General features: G+C 40.3%; 1 protein-coding gene across 5 annotated transcripts in view; it reads left to right on the forward strand.

Moving 5' to 3' along the window:
- The window catches only part of tnr (tenascin R (restrictin, janusin)), a 159982-nt gene that overhangs the window by 78072 nt on the left and 69290 nt on the right, over positions 1-12620 (forward strand). For all 5 annotated transcript variants that reach the window (XM_069511223.1, XM_069511226.1, XM_069511224.1 and 2 more), the window contains 3 exons: positions 10463-10583; positions 12099-12315; positions 12418-12518. In XM_069511223.1, the coding sequence (XP_069367324.1) occupies positions 10463-10583; positions 12099-12315; positions 12418-12518 (439 nt within the window). The remainder of the gene's footprint in view (positions 1-10462; positions 10584-12098; positions 12316-12417; positions 12519-12620) is intronic.

Below are 12620 nucleotides of genomic sequence, written 5' to 3' on the forward strand. Positions count from 1 at the left end.
AAGCTGACAACATAAAGTTGTCGATGCTGGAGGAGGTTGTGATAATGTAGCTCTAAGAAAGAGGCAAAAGCAGCTGTTTGTGTCCTGGCTGAGTAAGGTAATATAGGTAACTGTAGTGTCTCTCAACTCTCCATTGTTGAAATTTCTTCCTTGTGGTATATGTTTGTCTTGCTTATACTATTGGCTACACTGCCCCCCCTGATTTTCATTGGTACTTCTCCTTTTTGTATATTTCTGTATCCGTATAGGTTTTTAGAGGAGGTGCAGAAATACGGACGAAATGAATGCATAGTACAGACAGAAGGCTACGTGCCTTTTTCGTATACGTATCTTACATTGAACATAATGAGCCTAATGTCTGTTGTACTCACGAAAGATTACAGAACTTCAGCTGTAAAACATGGTTGATCAACAGGTTGTTCTTGTAACCTTTCTACAAAAACATGCAGATTAATGAGGGGAGATTCATTTCCCAGAAGTTGATGTAACTCAATAACACTTAAAGCTAAGAATTTCAAATCAAGTTTATGTAAAATATAAAATCATCATTCAGCTAGTTGGCTTAAAATCTTTCATGTACACACAATAACAATCCATAGTAGAGATGACTTACTTACATCACAGAGTTGATGATCAGATTTAGTTGTCTTTTGCTGCATAAATGTGCATATAAATCAGATAAAACTTGTTTTTTGTGACTGTTTGCTTTCTTGATGACACCAGCAGAACTGTTAGCATATGTCTTCTTGTTGTCAGGGAGCTTATGGAGGGACATAAGGCAAGCCAAGTGCCTCTTGTTAGTTTTTATAGGAGCATGGAGCTCTATGGCTCAGAGCTATTTCAGGCTGGAGCTACATAGAGGATATTTAGAAACATAAATCATTGTGCTTTTTGGTCTCTTGAGGGTATTTGCAAAGTACAAAATACTAAGATGAAAATACCAGCGATACCTGTAGTGATCAGTAAAAGATGCAAGTAGACATGTTTTTCCTGGACGATCACAAGGGATTTTTCCTTTATTTAATTTTACCTTCATTTCTTCTTTGCCTTTTTTTGGCATCTGGCGTTGTAAAATACGTCTTAGAATCAAAATGCAAACATCAGTGTTTTGGATTAAAAGGGAAACACCTGTAATCAAAACACCTGTAATCAAAGTCAAATACAGTCTAGCACTTCTTTACTGCGCATCAAGAGCATTTGTTTACATCTTCCCTGATAACTTGATCACAGTATGCAGCCATCAGCAGCCTGAGGTTGTATTATTTGCTTGAGAATTGAATTCATTTCTTGGTCCCATCATTGCTCTGAAACAGCCCCGAGACACAGGAAAATACTTGTGCAGCCCTCTGGTTTGGAGGAGCAGCTCATGAACAGAGCCCAATGGTCCTGAAAGACAAGGCAATTTGGCCAGAGTGATGGGGATAATGAGAAAAGCATCATCATGTTACCAGAGTCCAATTTACAAGGTGGAGGGGGGGAGGGGGGAGGGGGAGAGAGAGAGAGGGAGAGAGAGAGAGAGAGAGAGAAAAGCAGGGACAGAAAAGGAATAGAGGAATGCAAGAGACGGGAGAGTGAGTGAACGATCACCCACGCAGAAAGACCTGGTATTGGTTTTGTGTTCATGTTGAGGTGGCTGCACATTAACTTGTGCAAATGGAGGTTATGGCTTTACTTCCATAGGGTGAGCAAGGAGGGGATAACAGGGCTGCTGCCAGAGAAAGAGAGAGAGAAAGAAATGAAAGTAGCAGAGAGAAAATTCAACCCTTTCTAACTCTACAGTAGACTATGGGACTTTCAGCCGGAGAATCAACCACAAATACGTTATTAGACAACACATTACCCAGCACAGTGGAAAGATATGTAGTGTTTTAGGAATAAAGAAAATCCTAAGAGAAAGTCAGAAAATGAAAACCCTGTCAGATAGATAAAAGGAGATGGTGAATATGACAAAAAAGAGATAATGAATTAATGAGAGTGGGGAATAAGAGAAGACAGACCACCAGAGAGCAAGGTGAATAAAGTCATGACTGAGAAAAAGTGCGAGGACGGTAGAACATCCTCCTTTCTTCAGCCTCCACGTTGTGACACAGCGGCAAGATGCTGCAGAGCAGGGACAAGATTTCAGCAGGTGGATGTTTTTGACCCCAGGCCTGAGAGCGACATAAAGCCTACAGCATCTTACACCAGCACTTGATGCCTCCCTTCGCAGTGATAACTATCATCTCAGCGTCTCTCTGACCGACTGTGTGACTCTTGTGTCTCAGCAGCTGGATGCAGCTGGAGATAACCGTCGTAGCTGGATTACAGGATACAAATGCTTCATAAATGTTTCCTCCTCTCGTCTCGTGAAAACATATCTACTTCGGCTAGGAGCCCCTCCCCTGGGGGCAGCAGCGAGGAAAGAGACGGCATACACAGATTGAGATGTATGTGTACAGGGAAGACAGCGAGTACTTAGTTGGGAGGCAACAGTTTAAAAAGCCCTGTGGCAATGGAGAGTCGAGGGAGACACATACACAGTGAGAGTTAATGAAGCTTTTCAGTGCATATCCCTCCATAATCTAATGGGCATGTTAATCTCTTGTGGGTCCCTAACTAATAAAACACACACACACATGCCTACGCACACATTTTTACGCCGAGACTGTGATCACAAGCTGTGTGTAGGAAGAGGCATTCAGTGTCTGCTTCTCGTTTCATGATTCAGCCGACTGGATGAGAGATATATATTTAGCTGTTTATTCTATTTCTTCAACTTTTCTTTTTGTGTGTCTTAGACTTTTTGTCAGCACTTGTTCTTTATAGTAAATCTCAAAAGTCATTTCCCTTTCTGTAATTATTTAGTGTATAATATATATATATTATATTTTTTAGCATTGAATTTCTCTCTGTAAATATGTTCACATGGATTTTTCGATTAATTGCTTTATTCTTTCCATGCTAAACTCTCCTGTGTCTTTTACACTTTCCATGAAATATAGTTAGTGCATCAATTACTCATCTGTGGGGGATCATTATGGATTTTGGGGAAAGGGTGGGTTGAGCTCACAGCAGCTGTTAATGCTCTTGTGGTAGTAACAACCTGTCGTCTTTTTTGTTGTTGTTGCTTCCTGCAGCAGAGCCATTAAAGACAGCTCTTTACACCTTCAATGAAAACTTAGAACGAGGCGTACAGCATCATGATGAGCTGATGCGTGGTTCTGTTGACATTTGCGTGGCCCTTTTTTCCAGTACAAGTACGACAGGTTTCTCAGAAAATGGCTTGTCATTTGGTAACATAATGTCTCTTTTAAACTACAGTAATAGCAGCATGTGTGAAAAGGGCAACAAAATGTACTTGTTTGCTGTGTTTAGTGACAGGATCGATTTTCATGTAATGAATTATGTGACATAGTTTAACATGCTTTTAGTTAAAGGTAGTCCTCACATAATAGAAGCTGGAGCTAACAAATGTTTGGCATTTTTGTTTTGAGAATTACAACTGCTTATCAAATATTGATTGGCTAATCAATTACTGGACTAAATGTTTCTAGTGTTGACTTTGTCGTCTTGGTCCTCCATTTTTAAAAAGCTGTTAAAGCCACGTCCATCCATCCATTCATCCATCCATCCATCTATTCATCCATCCATCAATCCATCTATTCGTCCATCCATTCATCCATCCAGTGGGCTTGAGTTTTACAGCCACAGACAAATTGAAGCCATCAGTAATAAGATCATGCTGCCAACTCTGTGCTCGACAAATATCACCCACACTTTGTTGAGTGACAATTACAACGTATAGCCACACTGTAACAATGTAAGGGGAACAAAACTGAATCAGCTATTCTCCTACTTGAGGGACATACAGTCAATGGCTATTGTTAAACCTGCTTGATGAGTAACAGGATTATGGCTCAATGCATCAATTCTGCAGACGGGGGTCAAGAGGTTCAGTTAATGCTTCAGTCACTTCGTTGTGAGATCTGAGGAGAGTTGCGGTTGTTGCCAGACAAAAGTTGCATTGATTGAGGGAACAGAAATAATGCTGTCATTTATAGGGGAAAAAAGATAGAGAAAATAAGATATCAATTTAAGAGATCAAAAGAAAACCAGGGAGGAGAAACAACAGGAAAGACGTATGAGCTCAGTGAATCTAGACTCAAGAAAAAATAATAATTTCAACGCCAGGTAATTCAGCAAAAGCATTTCTGTGCAAAGAGAAGAAACAACTAATTTTAAAGCAGAGGGATGCGCAGTGTTTGACTGATTGGGTGACCCTGTGCCAGTGTGACAGTGTGGCCATCCCCTGCCCCGGCAGCCTCATACATCACCCCACCCTAGTATCCACAGCATAATACTAATGTCATGTGAAACCACCCACTGCTAGGTAGGTAGATTAAAGTGTTCAAAGTGTGTATATCAAGGTTAAACAGGCCAACATATAATCCACAATGTGGGGTCAATAAGTGTTTAAATCACGATCTGTTTGTAAGCATGAAGCTTGCTTGATAAATCCATAGAGCAGCGTAAACCCTACTGCAGAGTGAGCTTTTGACCTGGTGTGTGCAAATACAAAATCCGTTAATCCCTAAAGGGAGATCTGCATTGGACTGCCTGATTGTTATAGGCACTGTTCCTTCTCTACCTCTCCACACACTTCACTGCTTTAAAAGTTCGTAGCGAGTTACCGAAATGCCAAAAGGACCCAGTTAGGACAATTATGCCTCTATTTGTTGAGGAAGTTTGCACAATGTCTACAGAGCAAACTGTGAACTGCACCATGGTAGAGTTCTTGGAATGACATTTTGTTGAGGGGTGAGGCATGACCAAAGAAAGAAATGATGGAGCAGATCTGGTTAAATTGGAGATGCTAGATAGGGCATTAGATAAGGTATACACTTTCTGAGTACTGTTCTAGCTATTAAGAATGTATAATGAATTTTTTTGTGTTTCTCTGTTTATTTGTATTATTGTATTCTTTAAATTGAATTGACTTCATCAACCACAACAATAGCGTCCATGTTAATGTCAAAATCAAAGCAATCTGTGTTTAACTACACACAGTAAATGCAGTGCCAAACAAACTCAACTAAACTTATTTGTCTTCCTCAAGTGTGATATGTTTGTCATCCATAGCATGTTTCAGTTTCCTCATTCAGATACACTTCTTGGGCCCTGATGACTGCATGCATAATTTGTCATCTGCACCTCTGGGGGGATGTATGTGAGAGATGAGAAACCATTTTAATAGTATTAGTCTGCAAGAGTTTAATTGACTCTGAGAAGGAAACAAGTTCAGTGGTTTGATGTAGCAAGATTTTTTCAGATTATTTTTCTTGTCTGGGTTCATATTTGTTCTAATATTTGCCACTGATTTGTTTCAACCAGGATTTGTAGAGATACTGAACATGCTCCTCAGTAACTGCATTAAGACTTAAAGAATAACGTTCATGTTATATCATGTTCATGTTCAGCATTTTATTATAAAGGTATAATGTAATAAAAATTACAATGCTAATTATATATATTAACATTGTAAAAAAAATTCACATTCTAGCTTTATAATAAAATGTTCTTAACTATATAGCCAATATACAGTACTGTAGCTGATGAAATGACTTTGATTAGTAATTTTCTGTTCATGTATCATCTCACCTGCCCATAAAAAAACTCATTGTGGATGAAAGAGAGAGATATTGTCAAATATTCAAGACAAAAAAAATCTAAAACTCCCTTTAGAGAGAGAGGTGTAATCTAACAAAGATGAAACAAGTTAGGAAGACGAGATCAAAGTACTTTTTTTTTTTTGGGTACATCAAACTTTTAAGCATATGGGTTCTTTTGTGAATCTTTTTTACAGCTGGGATATTCTACAGAGTGGCCTTCTTTGTGTAGGCTGAATATTTTAGCTTTTTCCTTTGTGACATGGCATAAAGTGCGTTGATGGTTTTAATTATAACTGGAACAGGCAGTTTCATTTTTGCCTGGCAGGGGGTGAACTCATATAAATTCTGCCAAGAAAATCACCAGGAAATACACAAAGTGACAGAACTGTTTCAGAGCTTTCTCAAAGTCATTAAATTTATATTTTTCTACGTGCCCAGAATATTTAGCTTGTACACTCTATTTGCCATGCAGCTAAATTACTCCACAAAGGTTTTTTTTACAGCTTTAAAAAGCTTCTCTAGATTGAGAAGTGACATGTTGACAGATCTAATTACCATGAAGGCAGGTGGACTGTTATCAAAATGAAAGGCAGGAACCACTTAATCCATGACACTCGGTTTGTTTTTCAATGTCGGTACACACATATTGGTGCATATTCGCGGTAATGATGATGTCTTTGGATGTGCATTCAAGTGTATTTGAAATCTAAAGACGTGTCAGTGCACTTGGTCTTGTGTTTGCTCATGTGTTCATTTAAGTGTGTGTGAGTGAATTAAGCCAGTGTGGAGTGCCTAAAGCATGTCATCTATTTCACTCTGAGCGAGAAGGTCTGTCCGTAATTGAGCCTCAATGAAAACCCACCTCTCGCTGTGTGTGGGAATGCTTGGCCTGCACCATGACCCGATGACTAAAGCTCAATCTAATGTGACTTTGAAAGTGTTTATTGCTGCTAGTATAAAACTATATATAGACTTGTCTTTATGTGCAGGTCTGTATTTGGGAGAGCATGGCTTAAAGAAAGACACTGTGCATGCATACTGAAGACCTTTACCTCCTCTGTCTATAGTGAGATAAAAAGTGTGCGTGACACTTTTCTCACATGATGCATCTATTTTTACCTTCATGCAGTTGCTGTAGAAAAGAAATCTCAGAAACTGGAATAGAAAAGCATGACTGATTTACCTCCATGTCTGTTATAGCCAATCTTTGCTAATAGCATATACACTGCACAAAAAAATTAAAGGAACACTTTTTATCAGGGTATGGCATGAATTCAATTGCACTTTTTTGATAATTATCTGGTCAGTTAAGTAGCAGAGGGGGTTGTTAATCAGTTTCAGCTGCATTGGTGTTGATGGAATTAACAACAGGTGCACTAGAGGGGCAACAATGAGACGACCCCCAAAATAGGAGTGGTTTTGCATGTGGAGGCCATTTCAAGTTTCTCCCTCTTGATCACTTCGACTGGTTTTCCATTAGTGTTGGCTTTAGCTAGAGTCATTATCTCTACTGGGAGCATGAGGCGATTTCTTAACCCTACAGAAGTTGCACAGATTGTCCAACTCCTCCAGGATGGCACATCCATGCGTGCCGTTGCAGGGAGATTTGATGTGTCTCCCAGCATAATCTCCAGAACATGGAGGAGATTCCAGGAGACAGTTACTCTAGGAGAGCTGGACAGGGCCGTAGAAGGTCCTCAACCCATCAGCAGGACTGATATCTGCTGCTTTGTGCAAGGAGGAACAGGTTGAGCACTGCCCGAGCGCTACAGAATGACCTCCAGCAGGCCACTGGTGTGAATGTCTCTGCCCAAACAGTCAGAAACAGACTTCATGAGGGTGGCCTCAGGGCGCGACGTCCTGTAGTGAGCCCTGTGCTCACTGCCCAGCACCGTGGAGCTCGATTGGCATTTGCTATAGAACACCAGAATTGGCATGTCCACCACTGGCGCCCTGTGCTTTCACAGATATATATATATATATATATATATATATATATATACACACACACACATATTATGCATATGCACACTATGAATATAAATGTATTATTTGCTTAGTTATTAAATTGATCATTTTGGATGGATCAATAAATAAATACTATCAAAATACCTTTTAAAGATAAACTTCTTAAAACAACAATAAAACACATGTAACATGTAAAATCGCAACAGAATAAAACAAAGAAAGAAGTGAAACTGATCACAAATCAGAAATAACTAACAATATATTTTGGCTCTTACATAATAAGAAATTTTATCCAAGAAATATATTGCTGACGATTAAATTCTCTTCCGTAGCTGTGCGAGAGCTTTTGATCATATCACTCAAAATGTTCTCACATTATATATTTAGAACAAGTTTTACCATTAAATACTTCAGTTGGTCCACCAGAGAGCACTGATGATTTATTTACCTGCATATCTTGAACACAGATGTTTAACAAGCAGGTCTGTTTTGAGGCTGTGTGATTCTGTAATTGAATCCATCCATCTATTATCGTTACTACTTTTCCATAAAGGGTCACAAGGGTACTGGAAACGATCCCAGCTGACACCTTCACGCGATTTCAAATCTCCAATCAAACTAAACTGCATATGCTTGGAGTGTTGGAGGAAGCCAGAGTACTCAGAGTGCTCACTCACACCGACCTTCAGGTTCAAATTCGGAACCCTGTGTGACGTGCACCACTGTGCCGCACATGTCATCAGATACATTTCCTGGAAAGAACAGCATAATTTACTACTCAAGATAGTGAGTCTTCACTTGGCACACTACAATACATAAATCCAGTTAATTGCTAGTTTCCTATAGAGTGTTGTAGTCAGTGTAGAGAACGTCGGATGAGAAAAGGGCCCTGCAGGTATATACAATAGATATGGCTGCACAAATAGCTGCTTCCCTGTTTATTCAGTACGTAGAGAAGTCGTTGTTTTCGCAGGTGTCCATAATGTAATCAACAATGTCTTTTACATTAAACCACTGATGCTACATGTCACCTGTTTGCGTGTCCAAATCCCATTTAATTCAACATGGCACTTCCTTGGATGCGTGAAGACAATAAATTCTCAAGATACGTGAGCCACATACAGACAGAGAGACAGAGATTTCTGGAATTATTGAGTATAGACAGATTACTGGATAGTTTGTCTTAAAATTGTTTGTCCAAGTTGACAAAGTGTTTTTAAATGTATAATGCAATGGCTTGTTGCAGGAAGTGAAACAGACATGTTGCCAAAGGGACACTCTATGGCTAATGGCTTTGAACATGGTGGTTCCAGTTGGTTTTGTCCGTCTCACTGCGGCACCATCTGCACATTCTCATTTGTTGGTGAATTCTGCAGTTAAACGGCTTGTGTCGCGTCGGGCAGCAGCTGCATGCTTGAGGTGAGGTTTCACAGCAGAACACTTTCTATCTCTTTAGCTGTGGGGCGGGTGGCATTGGTTGGCAGTTGAATCCAGCAAGGCCAAAGTCATTTTTAAAAACATTAGCCACACTGGCTGAAGCGAGGCGTGCAGTAGATAACATATGACTGACTATCTTTCCCCAATGGCTCTTTCATGATATACTGCCTGTGTCAACACTCTTTGTGTTTGTATTTACCACACATACTGTACAACACACACACACACACACACATGCACATACACAGGTTGTTTGACTTTGTCTCAAAGTGAAGGGTGTTGCTCAGGTGGGAGCAGAAAGATCTTTTGAAAAGTGCGGCAGTGTGAGAAATCTTCATTGAATATGCATCAAAACATTTTGTTTTGAATGAGAGCAGAACACACACTGGGATTCTCTTTCTCTCTCAGTTTCTCATTTATGTGCAAATACACTGATGTTTCAACATTTTCTCCATAAATGATCAAAACAGCCCGAGCCAGTTAGGTGTGATAAGAGGACTTCCATCTGGCTCTCACAAAAGGCGCCATCTGAGTGCAATAGCCCTCATTCACCAACATGAGATGCATTGTTGTGATAAAAGGAGCCGGTGAATACAGACTACACAGGCTCATCTGTGAGATGTTTTTTTCTCTTCTACTTTTTGTCTCGTACTAAATCTTCTGCCCACACAGTCTCCGACATGAACATGTTGAAACTCAAGGGAGTTGTGCTTTAAATGACTGCAAAACACACATGAACTCACACGCCCATTGTACTGATATAATTGCGTTAGCTCCTGTTGTGTGATAACTCACCTTCTTAGCTTGATTAGGATGTGTGATATGTCAGCTGCATTAAAGCATAGCTGCTTTAAAAGCTCTGCACGCTCCTGTCTGTTCTGACATGTGGCAGTCTGCTTGAAGCATCCACATCACTTTTTCCTCTGTGCAGCTTTTTATTTCAGTGAGTCCCTGTTCTCACTTCCCCCACTCAATGGAGAGGGGATTACAGCGGCATCACTCAAACCACGTCTCTGCTGAAATCCATCTATCAACTCTCCCTAAGCTACATTTTTATATTCCTCCAGAGTGGAAAGATCAAATATTTGGTATTGAGCAGTGAAATACATTCAGAGGTTCCAAGTCGGCTCCATAATCCATAATCGGATCAGAGGAATTTATTTACCGTTTACAGGGGATAAGCTGACTTCCCATGTGCACAGAAACACACATTCAATAGACACACATGCATGAAAGTTCCCGTGTTGGCACACTAAAAACTACCCTGGAACGGCCACAGTCTGTATTCAGAAAACACATTTTCATGCAACACAGACACCACCACTGACTGTTTTTTTCATTTAACTCTTAACGCCTCTCTCTCTTTCTCTTCTTCCTCCACCTTTCTGCTACGTCTCCCTCCTCCACAGGTGTGTGTGGAAAGGAGTGGTGAGGTTTCGTCGCAGCATGCCACTTACACCGCAGCACCGTGGGGCCACAGCACCCGTAACAAGCTGGATCCTGGTTTTGGCTCTGTCTCTTGCTCTACAGGTAAAATGAGTTCAGACAAAATGGCCCTGTCCATTTTTTCCCCTCTCACTGAGTGCAGCTGCCCAGGGCCTTTTTCATATTCATTATTTATTTGCAATCCACCATTTTTGGCAGCCGCGTTAATCACTTGACTCTGGGCACAAATCCACTCCAATTCTGTCCTGGCTGGTTAGAGTATCAAAGAGGAGTGATGTCTCAGACTAACTGCGTGCTTTCTGTGTGTTTTTTTATATTTCATATTTGTCATTTTCCTCCACAACTGTTCTAGAAACTAGACCATCATTATATATAATCACTTCTCTAAACCTGTAAGTGAAACAACATGTTTTCTATTTCAGACAGAAGCTTCTCATTTCCATCCAGTGACAATTTTATAAAAGCATCAATTACTCACATCACTTTTCAGGCTGAACCATTTTAATACAGGAATCTTGTAATAATAATAAAACAATATTGAGTGTGCTCTGAAAGGTGAATTGCAGCATTTATTTGTATGTACCTTGTTTGATTTTATATATGTTTATAAATGTGGGTATGCAATGAATGGTACTTACTAAAACTCCAGTAGATCACCTCTATCGGCTACAGTGGTTACACTGTAATCTTATGCGACATCTCATAAAATAGACACTTAAAGTGCTATTTTCCACCAATAACAGGCTCAAAGGCTGTGTTATTCTGGGTCTTTGCTACGAGTCTGGCAATATTACACGTCTCACTCAACAAGAAGTCTCACTCGCAACCCTGCAGCAGCTTGTTGTCCCTTCTCTGCTTGTTGCCCCTCACTCTACTTATTCAAGCTTCAAGACTCTCATTTCTACCTGCTTATTGCAACAATACAAGTCTTACAAAACGTGAGACTTCTCATTGAACACCACATGTGTAATGCAGCCCGACTCTTTGCAAACACCCAAAATGGTGGAGTTGCAGTTGCCCGTTTTACAGTTTGTTGCTTTTGGATTTGAAAGAGAAAATAAAACAAGACACACCCTCCAAACCTTGGTGGTATCACTGCATCCCTACACATATTGTTTCAACATCTATTTGGGAAATGGTTATAACAAATGGTCTGTTTCATGCAGGTCGTGCTAGAAATCCCCATATAGTAACTTTCTTTATCAGATATTTTTAAAAACTACACATTTTCATGTTAATATTTTCATTGTATATACATAATATAATCTATATAATTCTGCTATTGAAATATCTTAATATTAGAAATTGTCTGAGTTCTCAGCCAGCCACAGAGAAAGACCATCTCACTGAATTGATGGCTCAGTCCTTTGAAAATGACCCACATTTTTATTGTGAAAATTGTAATGTCAGCACTGCAGCCAGTGAGAGAATCCTTCATAGACTTTATATTAGTGTCATCTTGTTTTGTGTCCCCTGGGCTCTTTTCTCAGTCTTCACTCTATCATTCTGTGAACACGAGTTTGAGTGCACAAAAACAGCTTCAAACCTTTGAGACTACATTCCCTCCTATTTTCCCTCTCTCTCTCTCTCTCTCTCCAGGAGGCCACTCACGCTGCTCCATCAGGAGACAACAAGCTGGTTCGTACCACCAGAGTGAGGAGACAGACTCCCGGGGGGGATCAGCCCGCTTCCTCCACCAACCAGACACTGCTGGAGCAACCAGTGGTCTTTAACCATGTATACAATATAAATGTCCCCTTAGAGTCTCTGTGCTCTGTCGACCTGGACGCCTCAGCACCACCTGTCCCGGGTGATGGTGAGCTCCCCTGATTCATTGAGTGTTTTAGGTTTAAACTCACTGTAGCTATGTCATCTGCTGTCCAGCAAGTTTTCAAGACACATTCTCCTCATTTAAAAGATTCACGTGCTGAGCTGGGGTCCAGACCTTCTGTTGAGGGTCCAATAGATCCAGCTGGACCATCAGAATACATGGAGCAGACACTGGATGCTGACAGCCAGGTAGATGGGGTTTTTTTAACTGAGAAATATTCATGCGGATGACTAGTTGCACTTGTTTTGACTCTTGAAACAGGAGCACACCTGTTTTCTGCTGAACGATGT

The sequence above is a fragment of the Paralichthys olivaceus genome, chromosome 16 (assembly GCF_024713975.1).
Source record: "Paralichthys olivaceus isolate ysfri-2021 chromosome 16, ASM2471397v2, whole genome shotgun sequence".
Lineage (NCBI taxonomy): Eukaryota > Metazoa > Chordata > Actinopteri > Pleuronectiformes > Paralichthyidae > Paralichthys > Paralichthys olivaceus.